This window comes from Astatotilapia calliptera, chromosome 23, assembly GCF_964374335.1.
Source record: "Astatotilapia calliptera chromosome 23, fAstCal68.1, whole genome shotgun sequence".
Taxonomy (NCBI): domain Eukaryota; kingdom Metazoa; phylum Chordata; class Actinopteri; order Cichliformes; family Cichlidae; genus Astatotilapia; species Astatotilapia calliptera.
Window position 1 is genome coordinate 39,555,559 of NC_137443.1, and position 24,834 is coordinate 39,580,392.

Here is a 24,834-nt window from a genome sequence, read left to right on the forward strand (position 1 = left end):
TTGTATACCAATATTTTAACTACATCTCATTCCTACTCAACTCTTACCACAGCGTGAACACCTGAGTTGCTATAGTTACCAGACATTTGAACCATAAACTACTAAAATTCAGTAGTGATGATTTGTATGGATACGTGCTATAGAGTCAAAACAAGTCTTAAAGTGCGTAGGTTGACAGTATAGGTCTACATTCTATTAGTGGCACATGACTAGCACAGGGTTGGACCATGTTTTGTCTTTAGAACTGCCTTAATTGTTCATGAATCAAATCTCCAGTCTCCAAATCCCTAATGTGCCCGATTGAGTTGATACTTGGTGACTGCGGGGGTCAGTGAGTGCAGTGAACTCATTGCTCTCTTTAGGCCATTCTCTGTAAACCCTATAGAGGGTTGCATGGGAAAATCCCACCAGATCAGCAGTTTTTTAGAATATCATACAAAGCATGCAAATACCAACAACCCTGTCATGTTCAAAGTCACCTTTCTCAGTTTGAGCTTCAGCAGGTCATCTTTCAAAGTGAAAATTGCAGAAAATGTTGTTAATTATGGCAATATTTTCAATAAAATGCATGGCTATTCCTGGTTTGGTGATGCTAGCCTTAGACAGGAGTCAGAATTAACTGAAAATGAAAGTAATTATTAGAGGCATGTGAAATGATCCAAACATTGATAGTATTGATACCAATGCTGGTACTAGTATTGGATCGATACTATCGCGATAGGATCGATACTTTGTTTCTATCCTCTCAGTTCAGTATGAAGCGCACTGAATTGTGTTAAAATAGTTATTTTTTGTTGCAACATTCATCTTTTATTTATAGCCTATAGCACATTTAAATAACAGAGCGGACCCAAAGTGCTTCAGGGACAAGCGCATTTTAATTCCAGCTCTTTCAAAATACAAAAAAAGCTGAAAGTTGTGTTTTATTGTTGTAACTAATTATCATGGAAAATAATCATCTCATAAATCATGACACACTGCTCTCCCCTGCTTAAGCTGCCTTTATAAGTTAAAACTATGGGTATCGGTATTGATATCTGGAATACGGGCCTTGTATTGAACTGGTAACTAATTATAGAGCTAGAAAAAAGCTTGTATCATGAAGACAGAAAATAGGCCTAATAATGTTGTTTCACTCAAAAACAACAACAAAACTCAAAGGCTTTATGCCTTTATTCTGAAATCTTTAATTTTTTATATGATAGTACACTCAATGCATATGGAAAAAATAAGATATATTTCTTTTTGAAATGTATTTTTCTTAAGACCTCTCGAGCTAATTAATACTTTCGCGTGAAACGTTTTTAAATGATAAAAATCGTATTTTAATATTAACAACCACTTTCTGTTGTCTGGCAGAAGTGAGATAAAAGGGTGTCTTCCACTTGGGCTTATGGTTTTAGCTTGATTTTTTATATATATACTTCGGGTGAAGAAAAATCTAAATAAATAAACAAATAAAAATAAAAACCATCCATTAATTTTATTTTGAAAGTCTCGGCCAGAAGCTTTTATATATAGCCCGTATCCCTCTGTAATTTGAGAAAAGGGGGGACGGCAGGAGGGAGGGCAGGACAATAAAAAAAAAAAAACCTTGGCGATCAGTCGGAGGTGTGAGAACGAGACCCAGCAGGACAGGAAAAGACGCTCACGCGTGGAGGAACAAACCGAGCGCTTAAACAAGTAGCCTACCCAACTAACTGCTGTCTGTTTCGGGGGGAATGAAGGGATAAGGCAATGCTACTGGGAGAGCCGTATAGGTGAGGAGACCAGGCAGTGTAAATGAGCGCTTTTTGTTATATTTTGTGGTTGAGAAAGTAAGAGCAGAGAGGGAGGAAAGTGGGCACCCGGTGAGTGAAGATTATGGAAACCCTCTGGAGGAGGAGGACGCAGGCGGTGAGATGGAAGTGGAACTCGCTGCTGCTCTGTTTATTCACCGGTGAGTTTCTGCTTTAATCGTTTAAAACACTTTCATCTCCCAGTCACCTTTAAGGTGGCTGTAGTGGCTCTTCCAGCCGTACAAATAAGCCACTGGACAAGCGCAATGAAACGTTTGGAAAGGAAGGAAACGTGTTTAATATATAAGCACATTTGGGGGGATGGTTGTTTGTTTGTTTTTTGTAGAGATTTTCAAAATCCGAGAACAGTCAGGACTTGAAAACTGCTAAAACTTCTCATCTTGAGTTAAAGTGTGCCTTACAAGGCTGCTGTGGTTGGGGGCAGGGGAGAGGACTGGCTGGAGGGGTTGGTGTATGTATTTGAGAGAAGGAGCAAAAAAGAAAAGAGGTGGGGGTGAAGGACATGGTCCCATTGTCTCCCAGCGTGTGGAGAGACAGGAGCCAGGACCTCAAGAGGGACCACCCAGATTGAGCACACCAGAGGTCTGCAAAAAAACCAAAAATGGGACCTCCTATTGATTTGACATGGAAGTATTTGATTCAGGGAGGTAGTGTGTAATTAAAAGGATGTGTCACCACTGCAGAGACAGCATCTATTAAACTAAGATAAATAAATAAATAAAGGCTTAACTGATTTGGAAATCCACACTTTCACTGCACACGCCCCTGCCACCCCACCCTGCCCAATTTTCATATTACGTTTTTATGACATACCTCCATCTGTAGTAATGTAAAGCCACCCCTCTCTCATCTACTTTCTTTGCCTCCGTTTGAACCCATGTGTGGAAATATGTGTGTATATTCCCCTTGGGCAAACACAGTCTGAGTGTGAGTGACTGCTGAGAGAAAGCAGAGCCGGGTGTACACACATGCTTGTTTTTTCTTCCTTTCTTTTCCTTTTTTTTTCTGCATTGTCCTTCATCTGAATCACGTCCCCGGCGCGCTCTTGGTTGTGAAAGGCTCCCGACCTTCTGCGCGAAAAAGCTGCAAATATCGCAGAGAGCCTTCGGGACGAAAAGGGCTGGTGTCGTGACAGCAGGTTGAGACGAGTATACAGAGAGGCACAGCTGTGTGCACAATGCTTTTTAGCTGAGCCCTGGGAGGGGGGGTTAATAAAGCACATTAGTCAAACACACACACTAAAAGAGATCCTGCCAGTGTCACTCACTCAAATGGGTGTTAAATTCTCGTTGTGGATCATGAATTGCGTCGGCGCAGAAGGAGAAAAGCACTGAAACCATCTTAATTTGATCCATCACGCATACACAAACACTTGTACTGTATCTTATTCTAATGGTCTCCCACTCAAAGGGTAATTAATTCAGCTGGTGGATTGCTGAGGCTCACGAGCGTGTGCTAATTTGAGAGCCACAGTCATGAGTTTAAGAGCTTGGGGAGGGAAAAAAAAGGGTGACTGGACCTCCCATCCGAGAGGCTTCCTCAGTTCTAAAAACAAAAAAGGTGGAGAGACCTGCGTATTTAAACCCTAGTGGAGGTTGTCCCCTTTGGACACCCACTATTGATCATCACATCACAAGACTGCCATGAGCGTGACGACTGAGAGCCTAAACAGTTCTTGAGGACTCTTAAAGGTTGCCTGAACTCCAGCAATGTGGCTTTTCTCAAAGCTGAGGGGCTCGTAGGAAATAGGTACTTAAGGTAATAGCTAAAAAACAAATTTTAGAGGTTGAGACATCTTCGGTGAACTCCCCAAAACACTGGAGTCTAGGCTGCCTATAATAAGACCAATCTTTATGCTTCATTTGTACTAAATGCATTTTTCTAGCAATTTGCAGTCTCTGAGTCAGAGCCTGATGGTCCACAGAGATTTCAGTTTTCTTCTTGATTTTTTTATCAGTTTTGGTAAAGGCTCGGTTTTATCTCCCGGAGCCTGAATACAGTGGAAAAACAGCTGAGGTGGGGAAAAAAGGTTTGCAAGTGGCTTAAGTGTGTAAAAGATCTACTTCTATCCGGTCGAAGTCATGGCAGCCTCGACAGAAAGAGCTGCTAAGCTAGGGGCGTGCTATTATTACTGATAAACTGCATTGTTTGGTGCTTATTCTCAAATCTCTTGTTCAAGTGCAGAGCCAGTTCTGCTTCAGTTCCTTTTAAAAACCATCCCTCATTTGATCACTTCTGAGAACTGAGCCTTGTGTCCCTTAGTGGTTGCCTAGTGCCGCATTGCCTGGGTGTTGCATACCTGTACACAGGCTACACAATGGAACGCAGCATTGGAAGAAGTTTGTGTAATTTTGGTGGGAAGAAACCGAGAGTGGACTGAATATGGATCTGTGAAATCAGCTGTGAGCTCTCAAACAGAAAACCACAACAGCGGTTTCATCTTTCTTTCTTTTTTTAATACTGCACAATATAGGTGATTAATACAAAAATATTGCCTCACACAGTTTTGGGACAACAACTTTGTGGTGGTGCCGGTTCCAGATTAGGCACCAGACTACACCCAGAGTCAGTGGAGAAGAGTCGATGGTGTCCACCGTGTCCAAATGCCTCACCAAGATTTAATGCCAGATACTCTCCATGACGCAGCTCTTCCCATTTATCCAGGCTTGGGACTGGTGAAGTACCAAAAGGGATTGCCTGTATTTAAACCGTTGTAAATGACTTGTTGTCTTATAATATGTCAAACATAGATGTCATGAAGGATATCAAGTCATTTTAAGCTAATCAAAAGATTCTTGTCATCAGGTAGAAGCTGCAGAAACCACTGAATTGATTTTAATGTAGGTACAGTAACGCAGCGTCATAAAAACACTTACAAAATAGGTCATTTCTTTATTTTACATATAGTTTATTAACCAGTGGCTGGGTTATATTCAAGCCCATGGAATAAGCTTTAAAAACCTTAACCTTAAGACAAGGAAGGTTCTGGTATCCTAACACGATCTAAATTTAATATTACTGGTACGTCATCACATGAAAAGTGTTATGTTTTTTTGCTGTGTCACAGATTTGTCTGTCATCCTACATCAGCCTACAGTGTTTGATTCAGCCGGTGGGACACGTGGGCTGTTTTGCCACCTCGGTCCAGCCTGCGTGTGGGAAAATAAACCGTGCACATGTAGTTTTCAACGGTGAAACCCTGAACGGCACATGGCCTTGCTGTTCTATGCCATCAGGAGGTTCTTCTTTCATAGGCCATTGTGACATTTTTCTTTGTAATTGAAGACTGAATTAAAATGTTTTTTGTCCCCGCTGGCTGTTATTAAGAAACATTGTGATGGAGGCAAGCAGGGCTGGCTGAGTGCATTGAAACAAAACCCTAATGTGTGTGTTTCTCTTTTTCTTTTTCCCCTGAATGCTCCGCAGGTGCATTTAACGCAGGCAGTGCCTTTAAATCAGTCTTGAAATATAAATAGAAGCTGCCAGTTGGAGGTTGTGTACTTAGGGGTTAGTTCATAAGAGGTTTCATTATAGTGTTGAAGTTTTTTTTTTTTTTCTTTTTCGTGATGGGAAAGGATCAAAAAGTGTTGGCAAGATCTGAATGAAGAAGTTTTTGAAGTGTACACTGGCAGCTTAACACCTTGACAATGCTCTGTGACTTTTTATTTCCACTATTTCATCGAAGCAACTATCTCTCAGGCTTCACCTTTTTGTCCACTCGCACTTCTTTGGCTCCACAAACCTATGACATCCTGCATTAGCAGTCTGTAACCAGTGTGTGGTTGCTTTTGTGTGTGTTACAGGTGGCAGCGAAGCCCAGTGTGAGGGCTGCGTAGAGTACTGCTGCGATGGGTCGCCGCCTTTCTGCTGTTCCTACTACGCCTATGTGGGAGACGTCCTCTCGTAAGTAGAGGTGGGGGATTAATCCAAATATCGATACTAATGGTATTGGTACTGGATCGATACTAGCCCAGCAGGATCGATACTTTGTATTTACTTGATATCGGATCGATACCACAATTTACAGTATCACGTCACCCCACATACACAGGAAGCAATCCAGAGATATCAAAGACAGTGTTTTTGTTGGAGTTTCCTCAAGTTTTAAGGTCCTGATTTCTGTAAAGGCAAAAATATCTAGCAGTGGTGTTAAGACTGCCATCATCCTTTCCCTTTTTGTGTCTAAATATAGCTGATAACAAAATGCAGGTGTAACCGCTGGCAAATCTGTTTGTCAGACTCTTTCATCATAAATGAAGGACTGACCCGAGGTCCCGGTGTAGCTGTCCAGCCTTTAACAGCCTTGGTTGCCGGGAAGCCGCAATTATATCCCATCAGTTCACGGTCACATTACATGTATTGTGTCGGATCCTACTGGAAATAAGAGAACGCATTATCCGATGTCTGTGTTTACTGTTTTGTTGTTTTAGTTTTTCTTTTCTTTTGCTGTCACCATAAAACTAAGAGTGGAAGGAAGAGCTTGATGTGCTTAGGTAGTTTGGTGCTAAAAGCGTAAAAAGGAGGTCAATGATTTAATCTGCTCAGAGTCAGTAAATGCTGGCTAAGAAAGCCCTCAGTATTTGAATCTCTGACTGGAATCTGTGGAGTGTGGAGGTTATTTAAAGGAGAGAGAATTCATTCAGGTCAGAGCTATTCAGAAGACATTCAGTTGATCTGCACAGCACAGCTGCTTTAGCGCATACAAGGGGACCTGAGGGCTTTTCCTATATTTTTATGGCCAGTTTTAAATCATGTCACTGCATGTGCAAATAGTCCCCGCAAGTGAAGGGCGGGCTTCAGACAAAAAATAATAATAATTGGCAGTTTTAAAAAAATATTTGGCTCCATGTGATGTCAGTGAGAGCAGATATCCCTAATATGGTCAGCCCAGTTCAGATCTTTTGTTAATGAGGGGCAGCCGATCAGAAGTACATTGGCTTAAAGTGAGGGTTTAACATGTCCCCTTTAGCTCTGCAATAGACTGGTGGCCTGCTCAGGCTGCATCCAAGCTCTCATTAGGCTCCAGCCCCCCGACAACCCTTAAGACAATGGAGGATGGATGTAGGTCTCCTTTAACATATCTTTCAGACCTTTAAAGTCTTAGCATGCCTTTTGTCCGGTCTTTCTCCCCTCACCTCCAACTCATCACGACAGATGGCTGTCCATCCCTGAGCCTAGCTTGTTGCAGGTTCCTGTTAAAATTGAGTTTTTTCTTTCCTGCTGTCACCAAGTGCTTGCACATAGGGGGTCATCTGATTTTTGTGGTTTTTCTAGTTTTTTTTTTTTTGTTTTTTTTTTTTATCTTCCAAGATAAAGCGCCTTGAGGCAACTGTTGTTCTTATTTGGTGCTATATAAATAAAACTGAATTGAAATTGAATTCATGGTAATTGTAAAAAAGTAACTGTATCCTTCATTTTTTTTTTCTTTTTTTTTTTTCCTCCATCTTATGTGTATATTTGTACCAATTCTATCTGATAACCTTTTAAGGCTTGATTATATTCAGAATTTGCAAAGCAGCCTTGGCTGACATGTTGACTCATGCTGACCACGAAGATGTAACAAACCTGTCAGCGATGAGTCCTTTTTCTATTTTCCAGTGCCAGTTCACAAGATCTTCTGCAGTCACATGGTCACAGGCACACGCATATCACACACAGCTGAGTTACATCAGATGCTGCAGTTTATCTCCATGGCAGCACCTTAGAAATATTGGGTAGCATGTCTGTTGGAGACAGCTGCCTCCTTTCTCACGTGTGTGTGTGTGTGTGTTTTTTCCAGGGGCACTGCCATCTCTGGTATTGTTTTTGGTGTGGTGTTTTTGATGGGGGCCGTGGCAGCCTTATTCCTGTGCGTGTGCATGTGCATGAAGAACGGGCGTGGTGCACGGGTTGGCGTGTTCAGCACCTCCTATAACATCAGCACTGTGACCCAGGGCTATCCAGGTGGGACAATATACACAACCACACAACTTGATGTGTCCTATACCATGTCTATGTTATATATATTTTAAAATACATGAAGTTAATTGGATTTTAACTGCATACAAGGGGCAAGAGAATTAGATATTTACTCTTTAAGACAGAAAGATTTATCAATAGGTCAATATTGTCATCTATCATCATTTTCATCAAATGGTAGAAAGTAAAGCAGAGAGGAGAAACACCTTTCAACTATGTCACAAGTGTTGCTCTCAGGCGTGCTCTCCACCAGAGGGCAATGTTTGTGTATACCGGGAAAACAAACAGGCATTTGCTTAGGTAAATGTCAATTTGTGTCTGCACCTTCAGACTTGATATGAAGGATCATAATATTGTTTTATCAACGGAGAAGTAGTCCTCTTCACCAAAGAAGTGAAAACGTAAAGGAAAGGGACATGTTATTAAAATGTCATCTTCTTCCTTCTCGCCTAAAGCTGCATCTCCAGAACTGAAATCATGTGCATAAACATGCTTATGTATTACAGATATTGTCACAATTACTTACTGTCAGCAGATTAGACATGTGACCCCTCCCTTCTCTGGACAGCTGACCACGAGCCGGTGTTGTGCCACTGCGGTTTTGTTGTCTTAGTACACCCAATACAGATGAACAGTGTTCAGACTTTTCGAGGTGACTCTGGGGTAAAAACGTAAAGTACTGCAAAATATTTAATTGATCGAATCTGTTTTGAAGTCATTGCTAAGTGTTGGTATTATTTAAATATGTTATTATATAGTTTGTACAAACAGTATTAGAAACATGCTGGCTGTCTGTGGCCATTATGGGGATCTAAAGTTAATGTGTTTGTAGTATAGCGGCCACCATAACTAGTATTATCTGCCTGTATTGGTAGCGGTAAGAAAACAGAGCTTAGTTGACTACAGTCTACTGACATCTAGTGGTGAGATTTTACACACGTCAGCATTAAATCATTAAATATTGGTATCGGTCTTAAAAATCCTATATCGATCAGGCTCTACTATTGTTGAACACTGATAGCTGTAACTTTTTTTTTTTAAACTAAAATCATTAATTAATGTTAATGATGGGTTTGGGGTTTCAAGCTAGTTAGTTGTGATCCTATTATACTACATGTGCTGTAGGCAGTGCTGAAAGCATATTGGAGTTGGAGCATTTCTTCTGGGCAAACTATTGCCTTTTTTACACCAAAATGGTATCCCTAGTCCCGTTCTGAGTTTGCTCCATATCAGAGCTGGTCTGCTTTTCAGCGTGATTAGCACGCAGCATTTGCACCCAGAATTGGGATATTTCCCATAAGAACAACATTAGGACGCATCTTGTGGGCTGCATCTGCCGGTTCTAGATTGGGCACCGGAACAATACTATATACAGAAGCACATGTGCACTTTTAGTGTTATAACTATTAAAGGGCAATACTGAACAATAATAAAAGCGGTACAACCAAGTTAATCAAACATTTTAAGGATATTTATTAGTTAATGCTGCTCAATTGTTTGTAACAAATCTTTCATATATGAATATATTATTAGTATTAGAAGTTTATTTATACTATAGTTTATCAGGAAGCAGTCTAAGTAATTCATTTGGGTCTACATGATGACTTACGCACAAATGAGGCTGCTACACTGATTTCGGTATGGTGAAACCTTATCTACTGGCCTCAGGCGACACCTGAAAATAAAATTGAAAAAGAAAAATGAAGGGGCATATTATGTTACAAGCTCCACCGGGACCACAAACAGATTTACCATGGCCACTATTTAATCATTATAGACAAATAAGTACTTTTCTTTAAATAGCTTTCATTATCTGCTAGATTCTATGCTTGTTTTTTCTCCCTGCTCTCAGCGCTCCACATCTGATACTCTGTTCCTGCTTAAGAGGGAGAAAATGGCAACAATGTTTCCACCTTGTTCTCACAAGGTACATTGTCTGCGCATCATAGTCTGTGTTCTATGATACTCTCCAGCCTAAGGAATGCTACTTTGTTTTGTTTTTGTTTTGTTTTTTTCCTTCTGGGGCTCATTATTTATTTATCATGTTTCATTCTTCTCTGCGTATCACCTTGATGGTACACTGGCCGAGAGCTCGCCGCGCTGCCCTGCAGCTCTGATCATGTTTCATGAATACAGCACAGTGCAATGTCAGTGCATGTACTGTATAATGAACGTACGCTTGTTTCTCCATTGGGTGTGAGGAGTATTTGCTGCTATTACTTGCTTACTCCAATCCCATAAGTGAGTCACTTTCGATTGATATTCATTTTTTTATTTATTTTCCCTATCAGCACTAGTCATTTTAAAATAAAGTCCTTACTCACCACTATGTGACTGTTTGCAAGCTCTAACCTCTTAACCCCTTTTCTGTTATATCTGCAGCTTTGTTGTTCTTGTGAATAATGCAAGTTCCCTCAGTGAAATTGATAGACGGGGTCAACTAAAGTGCCTTTTTACAGTATTTCCATTTCTTCCTTCATTCAGCATGGGCACCAAAGTATGTGGTTTCTCTATGTAGCCACTAGAGGGTGCAACTGTCGTGTGAAACCTGCAGTAAAATTGGGGCAGGCATCCTGAGCTTCAGTGGGCCTCATTCATATTGAATATGGAAGAAATGTGAAGCCTGCAATTATTACAGAATAACAGTTGTTTTTTGACCAGCCTGCTTACTGTCAATTTTGTTCTCACACACAGGTCCACCGCCTCCATACACCTACGACTGTGAGATGTACCCTCCATCCCTTCATCCCCCGCCCTACACCCCAACACAGCCTAGGTCAGCTAACTACTCCCCGCCGCCTCCTTACCCTGGATACACCCGAAAGTGAATCCCCGCTGCACTAAACATGCTGCCACGGCCCAGATTCGCAAACACAGAGACGGCTGTGCAAATCCGAACTCCGAAGCAGCGAGCTGGTGTTGCAATTTGGGTGTGACCACCAAAAATTTCCACACTGAAACACAAACCTAACTGGCAGGCCAGAGCACTCGGTTCAGCTTTCCTGTATTTCTGCTGCTCTGTAGTTGAGGACATGGCGGGGAAGTAATCATTTGACAAATGTGGGTCAAGCTGGCCAAAGAGCCTCAACTCATCTGATGATAGACTTAACAGTTAGCAGCCCTGCTGGCCTGCAGCTGGTACTTTTTTGCCCACTAATAACCGATATCCCTTATCCGTCCCCCACACCTGTGCACATTAAAAGCATTCAAATGATCATTTTGTCAGCACAGAGGGGAGAAAGCTCGTATCACTTGAGGCAAAGAGTCTTTCCTGGACACAGTGTAGACTTACAGAAAGATATCAAGCCCTCATGGGTTTTTCTTGTTTGTTTTAAATCTTGAGTTATGTCAGCGTCTGAAGTGTACATTGATAATTAAGGCTGTTTTTAAATGCAGGTCTGGACCTGTCACATAAAGACTTGAATATAATTCATAATAATGCCCGTCTTAATGGCCTGGATGGCTTGTAAGGATTAATGAACTGTTTTGGTTTGTTTTGTTTTTTTTTGCTTTTTTGCTTTTATATTGTCTTACTTGAAAAAACATGTTATGAACTGTGGTCACACTGAAACAGAAACATGTCTTTCTGTTATGTTTTATGAAACTGTTGAACTGACACAGTAACGGATTCATGGTGGAATTACAGCTGAAGGCTGATTTAAAGATTTTAATCTAGAGTGACTTCAGCCATAGCACAATGAGGTCGCTTTGCCAGGCTGACTGTGAATGATGGAAAGGATTTAAACCATGTAATAAATATAGTGAGGTAAATAAAGTGCTTTGTTACTGTTTCCAATAACTGTTGTAAATAAAATGTGTTTAAAGTGTTAACTCCAGTATTCCTTTACACTATGATTAATAATACAACTTGTTTTATTGGGGTTTTTCTGTTTAATATGTTTTCCTAATAACAAAAACTCATAACAGGAATACAAATATTCACAATATAATCCAGTGACTCATAATAGCAGCATTAGTTACTCAATATAGTGAAGTAAGCTAGAAACAAGGCTAACATTAAAATAAACAGAATAATACTAATCATGACTAATACTGGGAGATTTATTTTTCTCAGTTAAACGTAATGCTTGGACTTTTTTTGTTTTGTTTTTTGCTCTAAAATAAAAAAGGGAACATGCGCGCGCAAGTAGGCTATGTGCGCGTGTGAGTAAACTCAACGTGCACGCCGGGAAGATAGCGCGTGAGTGTGTATGTGTGTGTGTGTTAATCCCACTCTGCCGTGGTCAGGTGATCCGGCGCTGAGCAGCTGTACAGCCTCGGTATTGCTCACCATCAGACAACGGGAGACACCGGCGCTGAGCAGACTCGTTTTCTCGCCTGACGCAAAGCTTTAGAAAACGGTGCGGTATAACGCTAGCCTGTAGGAGCGTTGTTTTAGCGAAAAGGCATGGGGGACCGAGTAGCTTTACTGCTGCTGGTTTTAGCGGCTTCGGCTCTGGCTGTCGAGGTAAGAGAAAAGCTTCATTTTTTTCCCTATGTGTGAGAATTTGTAGCATTTAACCCCCTCCACCATATTGTTGGTGTCGGCTGAGTCAAGCGAGCTAGAGGTAGCTAAAAGGAGACCGGAAGTTGAACTGTTGTTCCTTCAAATGTAAAGCTTAGACTAGATTTGTTTAATTGTTTTTTTAAAAAAAGAAGGAATTGAATCTTTGTAGGTAAATGTATTGTGTCTACCGATCCATCAACAACAAGTTGTTATTTCTGTCCTATAAAACTGCTCCTAACACGGTGTGTTTGAATATAAATGCGCAGTTTGTTTTGTGTTGAAGGCTGTAACCGGAAGTGTAATGTAAAACAATCAAGCTAACTTGAATGCTAAACATGAATTCTTTTGGATTCCTAAATAAAGGCGACGTTAATATTTAGTACAATTTCGCGTATCCACTGGGCTATTTCGTTACAATGCTTCACTGTCTGTTGTTAACAAGTACAATTTGAAACAAATGATGTATTCACGTAGTTTAATTTAAATACCCTCGCTTTAAGTGTAATTTAATTTCATTTACTGAGTCTTTGTGACAAAGGAGACAAGCGCCGAAACCTTTGACTTAAACCTGTAGCCTATGTGTTTCCCTTTCCCCCCCCTCACTTTGCGTTAAAACTGAGAAACTGCTCGTTTTGCTGTGATTTAAAACGTTACAAACCGGTCAGGTTTGCCAGCGAACCATTTCCAGCCAGTGACACTGCGCAGATGGTTACGGAATCTGTTCCTGTCCAGTGGTCATCTGCGCTAATTCAATCTCGTTATACTAATCACGGTGAATAAACGTAAAAGCGTATTGTCTCATTTTCTATATCCCCGGGGCTAATTTATTGGCAGTGGGCGTGTTTTTTGTTTGTTTTGTAAGTGTAAGTAAAAACGTAATTCTCTCACGTTAATAATAATAAAAGCTTGGGATGACGGGGCTTTAAATACAATAAAAATGTAAAAATAAAATAGCGAATATGCGAGTTTCTGCGGGAAAACAAAACGCCACAAACGCCCTCCACGTATTAGATGGGCGAGAATAGAGAAGTAAGATGGCGGCGGTGCACTGCAGCATTTATCGAGGGGAAACTGGGAAGCCAACAGGAGCTTTGACTGGCATTGTTGCCTTTCATTGCTCTTTCTTTTTAAGCCATATAGGAGAGTTTAACATGCGAGCAGTAACACTGGTTATGTATTATCACGGAGCTCTACATAATCTCTGTTTATGGATTTTTTTTAAACAGGGTCTTTGCCAGGAACAGCGCTTTGTGACTGTCCACTGCGAAAATGCCTATTTTTACACGCCATCTACTCAATCCTGTGCTGATGCCTGTCTGATTTCAGACATGTTCAGTGGCCTACGCGTTACAAAAAAAAAAAAAAATCATCATTGTCGTCATTATTGTCTATTGTGGCTCTGTCATGACAGAATTACTCATTTCCTTGTCTCAAATAAATAAATCACAATCCCCTCCCTAACGATGAAATTTTCTGTTATTTTAATCGGTAATTTTCATGAGAATAAGAATGTATTAAAATCTTGCTTTTTATGATTTGCGCTGTGGCTTTGTTGTGAGAGAAATGACACATTCCCCTAGCCACATTGAATGTCCAATTGTGGAAGAGGAGGGATTGGGAGCTCTTAAACATGATAAATCGACTAATGGTGCCAGCAACCTGTTAGCCTGGGTCCTTCTTTGTATTAAGGATCAGTGTTTGAGGTGAAATTAGGCAGCTGATCTTTGTTGTTTCCTGTAAGCATACGCTGCAATCAGTGGACTTGAAATGGGGAGTTTGGACTTCTTTTTAAGCAAACCCTTGGCTTTGTTGATTATCCAAAGCTGAGGTCAGTCCAGACAATCCCTGGCCTTTGAGTCCTGTGTTTACATCAAAGACACAAGCATGAATAGAGCGAATTTACCCAAGATGAGATAAACGAGATAAGACTTGAAAACGAGATGTTATAAGTTTTTGATCTTGTTATGGCTTGCTTTTTCTCGGCCCTTGATGACTGGCACATACAAACGCTTCTAAACACTTAGCCCGAGGAAGCAGCTTTTCCTGACAGACCCGCCCTGTACACGCTGGCCGCAGTGTGGAGTGTGGGAGTTAGATGCCAGTCTTTGTCTGTTTCCAAATCCTTGGGAAATGGCTCTTGGATGGGTGCTGGTAGCCTGTTTGTGTGCACACTGCAGTGTTTCAGCCTGGGGGTGGACCAGCCCTCTCCCTTTATTAGCAAACCTTAATGCCATTATGCCTGTTGGCAGTGCCAGTGCTTCGCTCTCTGGCATGCTCTCCGCTGCTCACACTGCAGTTTGAGGTCTTTGAAGGAGAAATCCACTTGACACTAATGTGTCCTCTCTCATTTTCCATTTTCTTATTTTCCGCTTTCTTGAGCTCAATTTCACCTGCATGGCATCCACTTCTGTTCCAGTTTGAAGTTGATATTTTGCAGAAGGCCTTTTTGACAGCCCTCACAGAAGGAGGGGGTCGTTTTGTGTTTAACCCGGTGTCTCCAGCATATTTGTAGACTGAAAAGCAATTGCAAGTGAGTGAGTTTTAACTCTGAGAAATGTGCGTGATTGTCGACTGTCAAATTGGTCTGGGACTGACACCGAAAAACCTGCTGTAGTTTTTTTTTTTTTTTTTTCCTTTTTTTTTTTCCTTTGTATGTTAATCTAGAGCTTAGACAATTAGTCCATTAATTGATCAGTCATTCCATGGAAAGCATCAACTACTCGTAATTAATTAAAATCCTCTGTTTACAGCCTGTTTTACAATGAATCGTATTGATTTCTCATAAAGCTGTTATTTGTATACGAACCGGGATTACTCGATTTCATGAATAACCCTTCAAATTAATTACTCAGTACAGATGTGCACTCAAATCAGTGGTTTGGATGTTTTTGGAAACAAATACTTGAGCTCTTAAGTGATACATTGGCTCATTGCTAAGTGTAGTGACCAAAATAATCAGTTTAGATTTTTCAGTTCTTTTTAATCATCAAGAATTATTTAAGTGAACTGTCAAGCAATTGAAACTAGTGCTAGGCTGTCAGGCTGTAACTTTTTTTCCTGGATATTGTCATATGCCCTTCTTTTATCTGGCTTTAATCCCGCCTCTCCTACCAGCTGTGATAATATTTGGTTATGAAAAATACTGGTGCAAACAGCACATTGTCCATCCTGGTTGTGTCAACAATGACGACGTTGATACCGCAGCACTCCCAGTTAATGCCTCTCCCCTCCCCGTCTGACCAAGAGAAAAGAATTCCTGACCTTTTGTTTCTGTTGTGGTAAACTGGGATGACACCTATCTGCTTGTTGTCTTTTGTAGCTTTGTGTCTGTCTCCACCTAACAAAACCTGAGACAGCTCATAGGGGTTTTTCTTTCCAAGTAATGCGCTGTCCAAAACAGCAAACAGTGTTCATTTCCCATTGTATCAGAAATGGGTGCAGTTCACCAGTCACTCTGTCAAAAAATGGTCCTCATTGAATATAAGTGAATAGAGCTAAATGGCCAAGGCAATTACAGCTGAATGTAGACAAAGAAGCCCAGATTTTAGTAAATTAAGATGTGAAAGGAAAGTCAAACATGCCCAAAACACACCAGCACAATAAACCTTTAGATGAGTTGACTCAAAACTGAAAGTTAGACACGCATGCTATCAGGTGGCTTGTGGTGCTGTGACGTACCTAATACTTAAAGAGAAGTCTCTTACTGTGATCAGTTTTGCTTCTAATAAAGAAGACACTGTGAGACACTGTGAAACTGTAAGTTTAAGTATAGGAGGGTCTGTTTAGAAATGGTCTGCCTCAACCTTATTCCAGCGTTTTCCTCTCTAGGCTCCCTCCTTTTCAAAGCATGGTAGGAATCCGGTAGTGCAGAGGCCAGTAGCGAGGTCAAAGGCTTGCATTGTGTACTTCAGCCTGCTCTCTGAATGAAATATTGTGGACAACCACAAGAAGGTTCGAATAAATCCATCAAGTATCTGATGGTTGGACTTCCTTTGAAGTCTGCAAAGTATATCTCTGCAGGTGCATTAGTACTAGTAGTCTCAGGGTTTTTCCATCTAGTTTTAAGTTTAGGATTGAGTCAAGAACCTGCTACACTGACTGTAATGAAGAGTAGTACGAGGCATAAATTGCCAAGTTGTATAGGGGAGCTTTTGTTGGTTTTCTTTTTGGTTAATGTGCGGTTGTGTTAACCTGACAGTTTTTGATGACTCTTTCACACCACGGCGCCTTCATTTTCAAGACATTGTGTCTCGCTAATGCGATTCTGCAAGTCAGTCCTCCAGAAAAAGCCTTCGCCTCTTCTTCCTCCGCCTCTTTGTGTCTGGCTTATAATTAGCTCTAATAGGTCAACATGTACTTTATTCTCAGGTTGTCTTCAGGGAACATTCTTCCTCCTCCCTTTTTTTTCCCACTACACGGCAGCACCATTCATCACTATTCCACTGTTATTTCCATCTGTAAATATCAACGCGCCATGAAGACAAACTCTTCATTTCTCTGCTGCTGAGTAAGCAGCTGTTTGGTACAAAATCTGAATAATAAGCTGAGAAACAAGTCGCCCTGACCTGCACAATCATTCAGCAGCTGCGCAGAGTACATCCAGCACAGTAGTCATGCCACATCTGAAAGTGCATCCCTGCCATTTCAATGCGTCAAAGCTCCATCACGAGTGCAGCATCGGTTTGGCTGTGATTTGTTGTATGGAACTGGCTTTCCACTTAGATATGACCTGCAGTGTGATGATCTGACCAATGACAATCATGTTTTTCTTTTCTTTTTTTACCGCACAAATGCAGCCCTATCAGAGCAGGATGGATGACTCTGCATGATAACTGAGTGTATAGTTTCACAGTGGTGTAACACATGGTGCTGCAGTCATTATGTTACTATATATGAAGTCCTTCATTATCATCATCATCATCACAACTATCATGACTCAGACAGGACTCAATGTGTTTGACAGGCTGCCTTGCTTGGAGGTTTGTAATGAACCAGAGAGGATCTTCTAAGCTAACCTCAATACTCGGAGGTCCAGCTCCCATTTTTGTGCTGGCGAGGTTTGACATTTGCTAAGGGGTCTTGACATATATACTGCAGCTCTATAAACTCAGGTTCATTAAACTAGAGTGCCAGTTTAATGGTACTTGTCTTTTCTACCCCACTATGAAGGATGGTGGGGTAGAAAACATCTGTCGCCAGAGACATTTTAAAAGAGACAATTCTGCAGAAGGTAGGTGGTGGAATAAAACCTTTTTGTGGTCTTGGTGACGATTTAAAATTAAAGTTAATTTAGACAATGCTTCAAAAAACTGTTCAGTTATGTGCCTGGAGGCCTTGGTAAGAAGCCTGCTGAGAAGAGAGACTTGCTTTGCTAGGACCAGGTTTGATTTGCAAGAAAGTCTTTGGTTTGCAAGAAAGGTTCTCGCTGCCTCTCTGCTTGCTCTCCTGTTTTCTTATTTGCCGACCATCCAAAAACATGCTGCACCATCACAAATCTGACGCATCACGATTACATTTCAACTTAAAAAGTAAATGTTCTTTAATCATGAACTTGCAGGGCACAGTCCAGAAATGGCATTATGCTTGTGGTGCTAATAGTTTTCTCCTTGCTGATGCTGTTGACAAAAAAGGTCAGAAACCTTTCGAACGCACAAATTAACAATCAAAAATTCAGGTTGCAGTGATTAAATATGTCCTTTGATAATTGTGGATTAAAGATTTGATTTTTGGCCTATGAACTGAATTTTAAATCATAATTAAATATGCATGCATCTTATTTCAGCTCCTGACAAGGTATACACAAGCAAACTAATGAACAGCAGAGGCTGAATCTTTAAAAGTAACCGTTCAAATGTTTCCCAGAGCCACAGTGCGGCTGGAGATGGAGTTTCCATCATTCTCGTATGCAGCTTTTTTTTTTCCTTTCTTTTCATTAAATGAATGTAGACTAAGAAAGTGCTTTGCCTCAGTATGTGTCTGATTACTGCAGAGGTTGTGGGCTTTTTCTAAGATGGGTGAATCTTCTAGGGAAAGTTCCTTCCTAAGGAATGGGGGGGGTTGTTCTGTTTTTGTTTTTGGTTTCACCATCTCTGTCGATGCATAAAAAGCCACAAGGGTCCTTGTTTTTAAAGCTTATATTTCATCACTTACAGAAATGATCTCATCCTCTCCTGTCTCGCTTCCCCCTTCGTCGTCTTGGGTGTTCATGGTTGCCATAGCAGTACAGCCTTCTCCCAAGTGCCTGGTATAATTAGGCTTTTCCATGTTATTCCCGCTGTTCTTCTTCTTACCCGTGTCTAGATTTTCATCACAAGAATTTGTCACTTTTTCTTTTATTCTGAAAAACCCGTGCTTTCCATGTGTTACTGGTGTGCTTGTACATGGAATGGGATGGAGATGCACAGATCAGAGGGTTTATGAATCTAGTACCTCTTCATGTCAGGCGGCACGCCATCAATTGTAGATGACAAGTGCTCTCGGAGTCCAACTGTGAAATTGGAACACTTGTTTCAAATGCCGTGTGTGTGTGTGTGTGTGTGTGTGTGTGTGTGTGTGAGAGCATGATTTGTGCTGTGTGCAAGCATAGTGGAGATTTGCACCAAAGAGCGAACGGGAATTCTTGACGGCATTGTGCTATTTCTGGATCCCTTTCCTGTTTGGACTCCATGATAGAAGCGGGCTTCCTGCATTTGTGCAGTAAACCGGACCGATGCAGAACAAGCCATGTGTGTTTGTGTTTTTGCGTGGATGGTGGGAAACCACTCATTAAAAAAATCCCAATTGTTTGAAATGACAATGACAAACCCTGAGCTGCTTTCATATCCGTTTGAGATTTTAGAAACAGAATTTGCCCACCTTGCTAAGCTGGTCAGTTTGTTGTCCTCTGCATGTAATGCAGTTAAGGTTAAAGCAGGAAAATAAGAACACTGTATAATACTAAAATCTACATTGCAAATACTGGTGTGGTGCTTTAGCATGTTTGTCCCCCCCCTTCATTTACCTCCTGTCTAGAGATCACCAAGACCCCAGGCTCCTCACTAGAACAAATAAGACATTTCTTTTTAGCTGTGATTTTTTTTTTTTTTTTTTTTTTTTTTTTGTCTCCCATCAATTTTGTGCCAGCTAAATATGTAAACATAATGTTAAGAGCTAAAAGAGACAGATAATTTCTGTTTCCCCAGGTACAAATCGGGGTGTTTTTTTGTTTTTAAAAAAAAAAAAAAAAACCCAAAGCAGAAGGACAATCAAATAATCAAATACTAAATGAGTATCGACAGCAGCCAGCTGAATTATTTTAAGCAGTGTCCTCTAAAATTGATGCTAATGAATACATTACGAAATGTTTTTTTCAATGGGTGGCACAGTGGTAGCGGTTTTGTCTGCATTGTCGTCTCACAGCAGGAAGGTCCTGGTTCAAATCCTGGCTCTACCCTGGCCTTTCATTTCTATGTGGTGTTTGCTTGTCCTCTAAGTGCTACCAGCGTCCTCCCACAGTCCAAAGACATTCATGTTAAGTTGATCCATAAATCTAAATTGGCTGTAGGTAGTTCAAGTCCTGAAAGTGTGTATATTGACTCTTTTTGGTTAAAAGTGCACAAGTTTTAGTGTAATATTCTTTGAGACTAAACAAACCCCAGCAATGCCCGTCTATTTCCATGCCCATCAGTTATAATTGGAAATTCTGTTTTTCCTTTGGTCCATTTGTGACCACAAGGCTTTAACTTGTTGTGGGTTGGTTGGTTTTGTAATTCTGGCCACTGACAAAAAAGCTGACATGGTGATAAAAGTCAATAACATTCAGAAATGTTTGCCCACATAATTAAACATTTTAATTACAAGAAGCTGTAAAAAATAAAATAAAATAAATTCCCACCGCAGTCCTGCAAAGAAGCGTTTGACAGAAATATTTAGTGTATTTGTGCATATTTCTGTTGAAGCAAAAGCGGTTTTGGTAATCTCTGATCTAAGTTTATAAATTAGTCACCGTATTTGTGTGTCTGTGGGCATCAGCGATCAGAGGTCCATCTGTTTATGTTGGCATGTCGCTGCAAAGTGACTCCTGCCTGAGTGGTGTTGAGGTCAGGGCCAGTTTACCAGGCCGGTACAATGGCTTAACGTTTAACACACAAACGCATGCACACGCAGTGATGTGCAAGTTACAGATCAACCAACCCACTTCCTTTCAAAGCTAAGTAACCAGATGATGAAATTCCTGCTCCCTGGCGACTTGGATAATGGTGTTGCCGCAGCCAGAGGGAGGTTATAACAAGCTGTTCCCCGGGGTTGAGACCAGCCTCTGTGTCCATGGTGATTATAACTAAGGAAACCAAAAGTCCTTCCATCACCTCTAGACAAATTAAATGGGCAGAAGTTAGATGTGTGTTTCTTACACACTTCTTAATCAGATTTTAAACAGATTTGTCTGAGATGCTAATTCCAGGGGAACCCCCCGAGACAAAGCTTAATCGCACTGAATATGAATGAAGATAATTCTTCAAACAAACTTAAATTCTCCTCTCAGACTGTTTGCAAACTTTTTAAGATGAGGACTGTGGGATAAGCCGCGAGTAAGGAAAAAAATAGATGGCATGCACATGAAGAGAACATATCAAGAACACCAGTTAGGGTGTCGTTGTGAAGGTCATCGACACAGACAGACGCGCTTAAAAGGAATTAGCCGTCAGTCTTGATCCGAGGAAACATTTGATTGTGTCAGTTTATTCTTTAAGCAGAAATCAGTAAGGAAATCTATATTTATCCCATACTGATGCACATCTATCGATATTTTTGTTTTTTTTGTTGTTTTGTTTTTTTTAAGCAATCCCTGAATGGACATGATGCACTGTTGTTGAGGTGCTCGGGTTTCATTAAAACCTGATTTAGCTCCATATGCCCCACCTGAAGCTATTGGAGGATGAGCTAAGCAATCATCCTGGTCCCAGATTTTTTTTTCCCTGTTATATATTTAGATCAGAGCTTCTGTCCTGAATAACCTAAAAATATTTGATGACAATGTTTATTTAGTTTTTTAGATCTACTCTGTAATTGAATTTCTGGTCGACAGGGAGGGTGAGGGGAGGGGAAGCAGGCCTGACTGCCCTGTAATTGGTGAAACACTATCCACTAGATGTGCTTCCCAAACATCAGGTACTGGTAATGTTATATACACACCAGTATGATGGGATGCCATTCTACACACACTTTAGGGCAGGTCAGAGGTGATCTGGGGGTTTGGGTAACATCAAGGCCAGCTTGTCGTGCCGATGCAGACTCGCACATACTGCAGCACTTCCATTACCTCGCCGGTCTTATTTAATTCAGTGATGCATCTTGTAAGCAAGCCACAGACAGCCGGGCTTCTGCTCGATTCCACCGCAGCTGATTGATTAATGACTGGAAGGAAAGCCATCTAAGTTTGCAGTGCATCACACGGCATCTAATCTGAATCTCAAATGCTGAAAGCTTCTGAGGTTAATGCAGCAAAGTCATTATTTGCATTGTTAAGCTGCCATTTCTCGTGTATCTAAGTAATTGTTAGGCATTTCTAAACACTCACCACTCGGTTGACGTTATCATTTGTCTGTGGAACATTATGTACCAGCTTGGACAATAATGCCTTGTTTTGTTTGCTGCTAGCCTGGACATATAAAACCAAAGATGCCTGTAAAAGATGCGTCCCAGAATGTGTGTGGGGCTCCTGCAACACATTGTGCACTCCAGGGAGTCTCCCCCTGGAGGGAGAGCTGATCTAAGACACCCTCCCTCTTATTCCCCCCCCCTCCTCCTTCCACCAGCCCCACCACCTTCACCCAACTCCCCATGGCAGGCCTGGGCCACACAGATAAGACTGCACAATTAATAGCGCTTCAGGACCAGTGCCCATGGGGGACACTTCAAAGATTGCGTTTGTGTGTGTCTTTTGGTGCGCTGGAATACATTAAACTATTTCCGTGAGTGAGCCGCGTGCATGAGAAAATGGATTTTTATTTGCATTTCGTATACATGTGATGTAATATTTCTTTCTCTGACACCAAAGGGGTAATAAACTTGTCCCTGCTTTTCTCTGCTATTAATGCAGATAATCACATCAGTGAATGCAGCAGTCACAGGCGGCTCTGAGACGGGAACGGTTGGGCAGTTTACCATAAAGCGGAAGAATTTATTTAAGAAGTTATGTCTTTATGACTCCCACGTGTGGAGTGGCGTGCAGTGGTATAGATCGCTGGGCATGTTTGGTCCTCTGAGAGTCGAGGAGCAGATAGTAGAGTTTACACCGAATTTGTTTTTTCAAGGTTGAACTAATTATTTCAAAAAGAATTTTTCTTTTAAAGGAGATTTAAAAACAAAACAAGATTTTGGGACATTTTTAAGACTGTATGGTGTTTTAAAGTAGCCTTATTACCATTTTCTATTTATTTTTTTTAATGTTTAAAAAAATAGACTCTGATTAGCCCATTGGGAAGTGAATACACTTATATATTACTTATACAATAAAGCATAAGTGTGTGTGTTTTTCTTATTTTACAGATGTCAGCATTTCCCTGTTAATTAAAAATGTCTGCTATGCTTTAATGAATAAAAATCCAATAAATAACCAGGGGCTTTTACCCAGATGTCTATCACATAATTTAAAAACTGCATTTTGTAGGGAAGTATCGTTATTTTCAAATAAAGTTTAACACTGGACCTTTTTAAAATTCAGATGTTTTACACTCATCATCCAACTATTATTTTATGTTACAATAAATCATCATATATTGATCATTTCAGACAGAATGAGGAAGGAAAATGCTGGAATAAGACAGGGTTATGATGCAGATATTTACAGCATTTTTTTTTTTTTTTTTTTTTTTTTTTTTTTTTTACAAGGATACAACAATTAGATAAAAATAATTCAAAAAGCTTTTAAAGTACATATTGTGCATTTAAGCCCCCTTTCCATTAGTACCTACTCAGATCAACTTGGCACGGTTTTGAGGGTTTTCCATTAGGTCGCAGTACCAGGTACTAAAATAGTACCTGCCCGGCCGGGGTTCCAAACGATCTGATCAGATACTAAACTGACATTGTCGGACTGCATGCCACCGATTGGCTGATCACTGGCGTCACTTGATGAGTCATGTGAGCATCTCGTTGAGGAAAAGCAAAACTGCCATTTTTGTAACCCGACAATAGGGCTGCCACAAACGATTATTTTGATAGTCGACGTAATCGTGACTAGTCGGCTAATCGTGGCAGCCCTACCCAACAACGAGGGAAATGGCTACAAAAAACAACGTCTTGGTCCCAGCAGGTATATTGTTTCCTCTATGTCCACCTTTGTTGCAGCGTTCATGTTGCATGCTAATTACGCAACGGGACGCTCGGTAGCATTGCGGTGATGACAACCACGAATATCCTGGTCGTACTAGATTGTAATGGAAAACCATTCGAGTCAAGTTGTGGCGAGTCAATCCGAGTAGGTACTAGTGGAAAAGGGGCTTTAGAGATGCTCTCCTGCAGACCTTGGTTGTAACTGTTACCTTCCCATCGACACCTGTCCAGCCATTCTTCACTTTCTGTGGGTGAAGAGGTCTTGGATATTTTCTCTTTTAGGGTCATTCTCTGTAAACCTTAGAGATAGTTCTGCATGAAAATCTCAGCAGATCAGCATTGTATGAAGTACTCAGACAACCAAGGCACATTCAAAATGAGTTAAATCACCTTCCTTCCCCATTCTAATGCTCAGTTTGAACTTGAGCGAGTCATCTTAACCATGTCTACATACCTAAAGGCACTGAGTTGCTGTCATGTGATTGGCTATTTAGATATTTGTGTTAATGAGTAGTTGAACAGCTGCACCTATTGTAGTGGTCAGTATAGACTAGGGGTGGGGGGGAATCGATACTGTGTAGTATCGTGATATTTTGTTTGCTAATAATGTATCGATACAGGGACAGCAGAAATCGATACTTTGTTACAAAAAAAGTTTTTGTGGACTGGAACTCTGACTTCAGAGCATGTTGATCCTTTTTCTGAGCAAGAATCCTGACATTCCTTCACTGTCCAAATGTGTTTAACTTGTTTTTTGGCAGCAATAAACATGACAGTTTACTTATTTTAATTTAAGACATGTTTTATTTTAATTAAGTTTAAAACTTTTTTATTTAATGTAAAATTATATTTTATTTTAATTTACTTTCAAGTTCTTCAGTTGCTGAATGGGCTGCATAGTTTTCATAAATTGCATAGTTCACAATAGCTATAATTGTACCAGATGGTTGCATTCAGTTAAGTTGGACTAGACTGTAATACAAACCGTTCAGTTTGTCAACAATAAAACTGACTGAAATGAGAGAGAGACTGAGTGCGAGACTTTGATATTAGATAAAATGAATATTGATAAAGTTTACCTTTATGTACAGAATCTGAATATTGCAAAATATTTAAAAAAATTGCAATAATATCGTATCGTACGCTAAGTATTGTGATAATATCGTATCGTGGGATGTATGGTGATTCCCACCTCTAGTATAGACATAAATTTGCAATAGACCTATGTAAGCATGACAGTCTTGTGGCAAGGTTCTC

General features: G+C 40.6%; 2 protein-coding genes across 3 annotated transcripts in view; both read left to right on the forward strand.

Moving 5' to 3' along the window:
* The first annotated feature begins 1,526 nt into the window (after positions 1-1,526).
* cyyr1 (cysteine/tyrosine-rich 1) lies at positions 1,527-11,588 on the forward strand. The gene is made up of 4 exons (XM_026159013.2): positions 1,527-1,939; positions 5,603-5,702; positions 7,579-7,742; positions 10,452-11,588. Exons 1-4 carry the CDS (start codon positions 1,864-1,866, stop codon positions 10,583-10,585), a joined length of 474 nt encoding a protein of 157 aa, XP_026014798.1. The 5' UTR covers positions 1,527-1,863; the 3' UTR covers positions 10,586-11,588.
* A 357-nt stretch (positions 11,589-11,945) lies between these two features.
* Positions 11,946-24,834, forward strand: part of appa (amyloid beta (A4) precursor protein a) — a 34,603-nt gene continuing 21,714 nt past the window's right edge. The window contains exon 1 of one of the 2 annotated variants that reach the window (XM_026157783.2): positions 11,946-12,225. In XM_026157783.2, the coding sequence (XP_026013568.1) occupies positions 12,166-12,225 (60 nt within the window). In that variant the 5' untranslated portion in view covers positions 11,946-12,165. The remainder of the gene's footprint in view (positions 12,226-24,834) is intronic. The other variant, XM_026157784.2, reaches the window with a different exon arrangement.

Excerpts from the sequence above, each read along its gene's own strand:
- cyyr1 (XM_026159013.2), top strand. The coding sequence starts at position 1,864 with ATGGAAACCCTCTGGAGGAGGAGGACGCAGGCGGTGAGATGGAAGTGG. Across the intron at positions 1,940-5,602 it reads GCTGCTCTGTTTATTCACCG|GTGGCAGCGAAGCCCAGTGT; the intron begins GTGAGTTTCTGC and ends TGTGTGTTACAG. Across the intron at positions 5,703-7,578 it reads TATGTGGGAGACGTCCTCTC|GGGCACTGCCATCTCTGGTA; the intron begins GTAAGTAGAGGT and ends TGTTTTTTCCAG.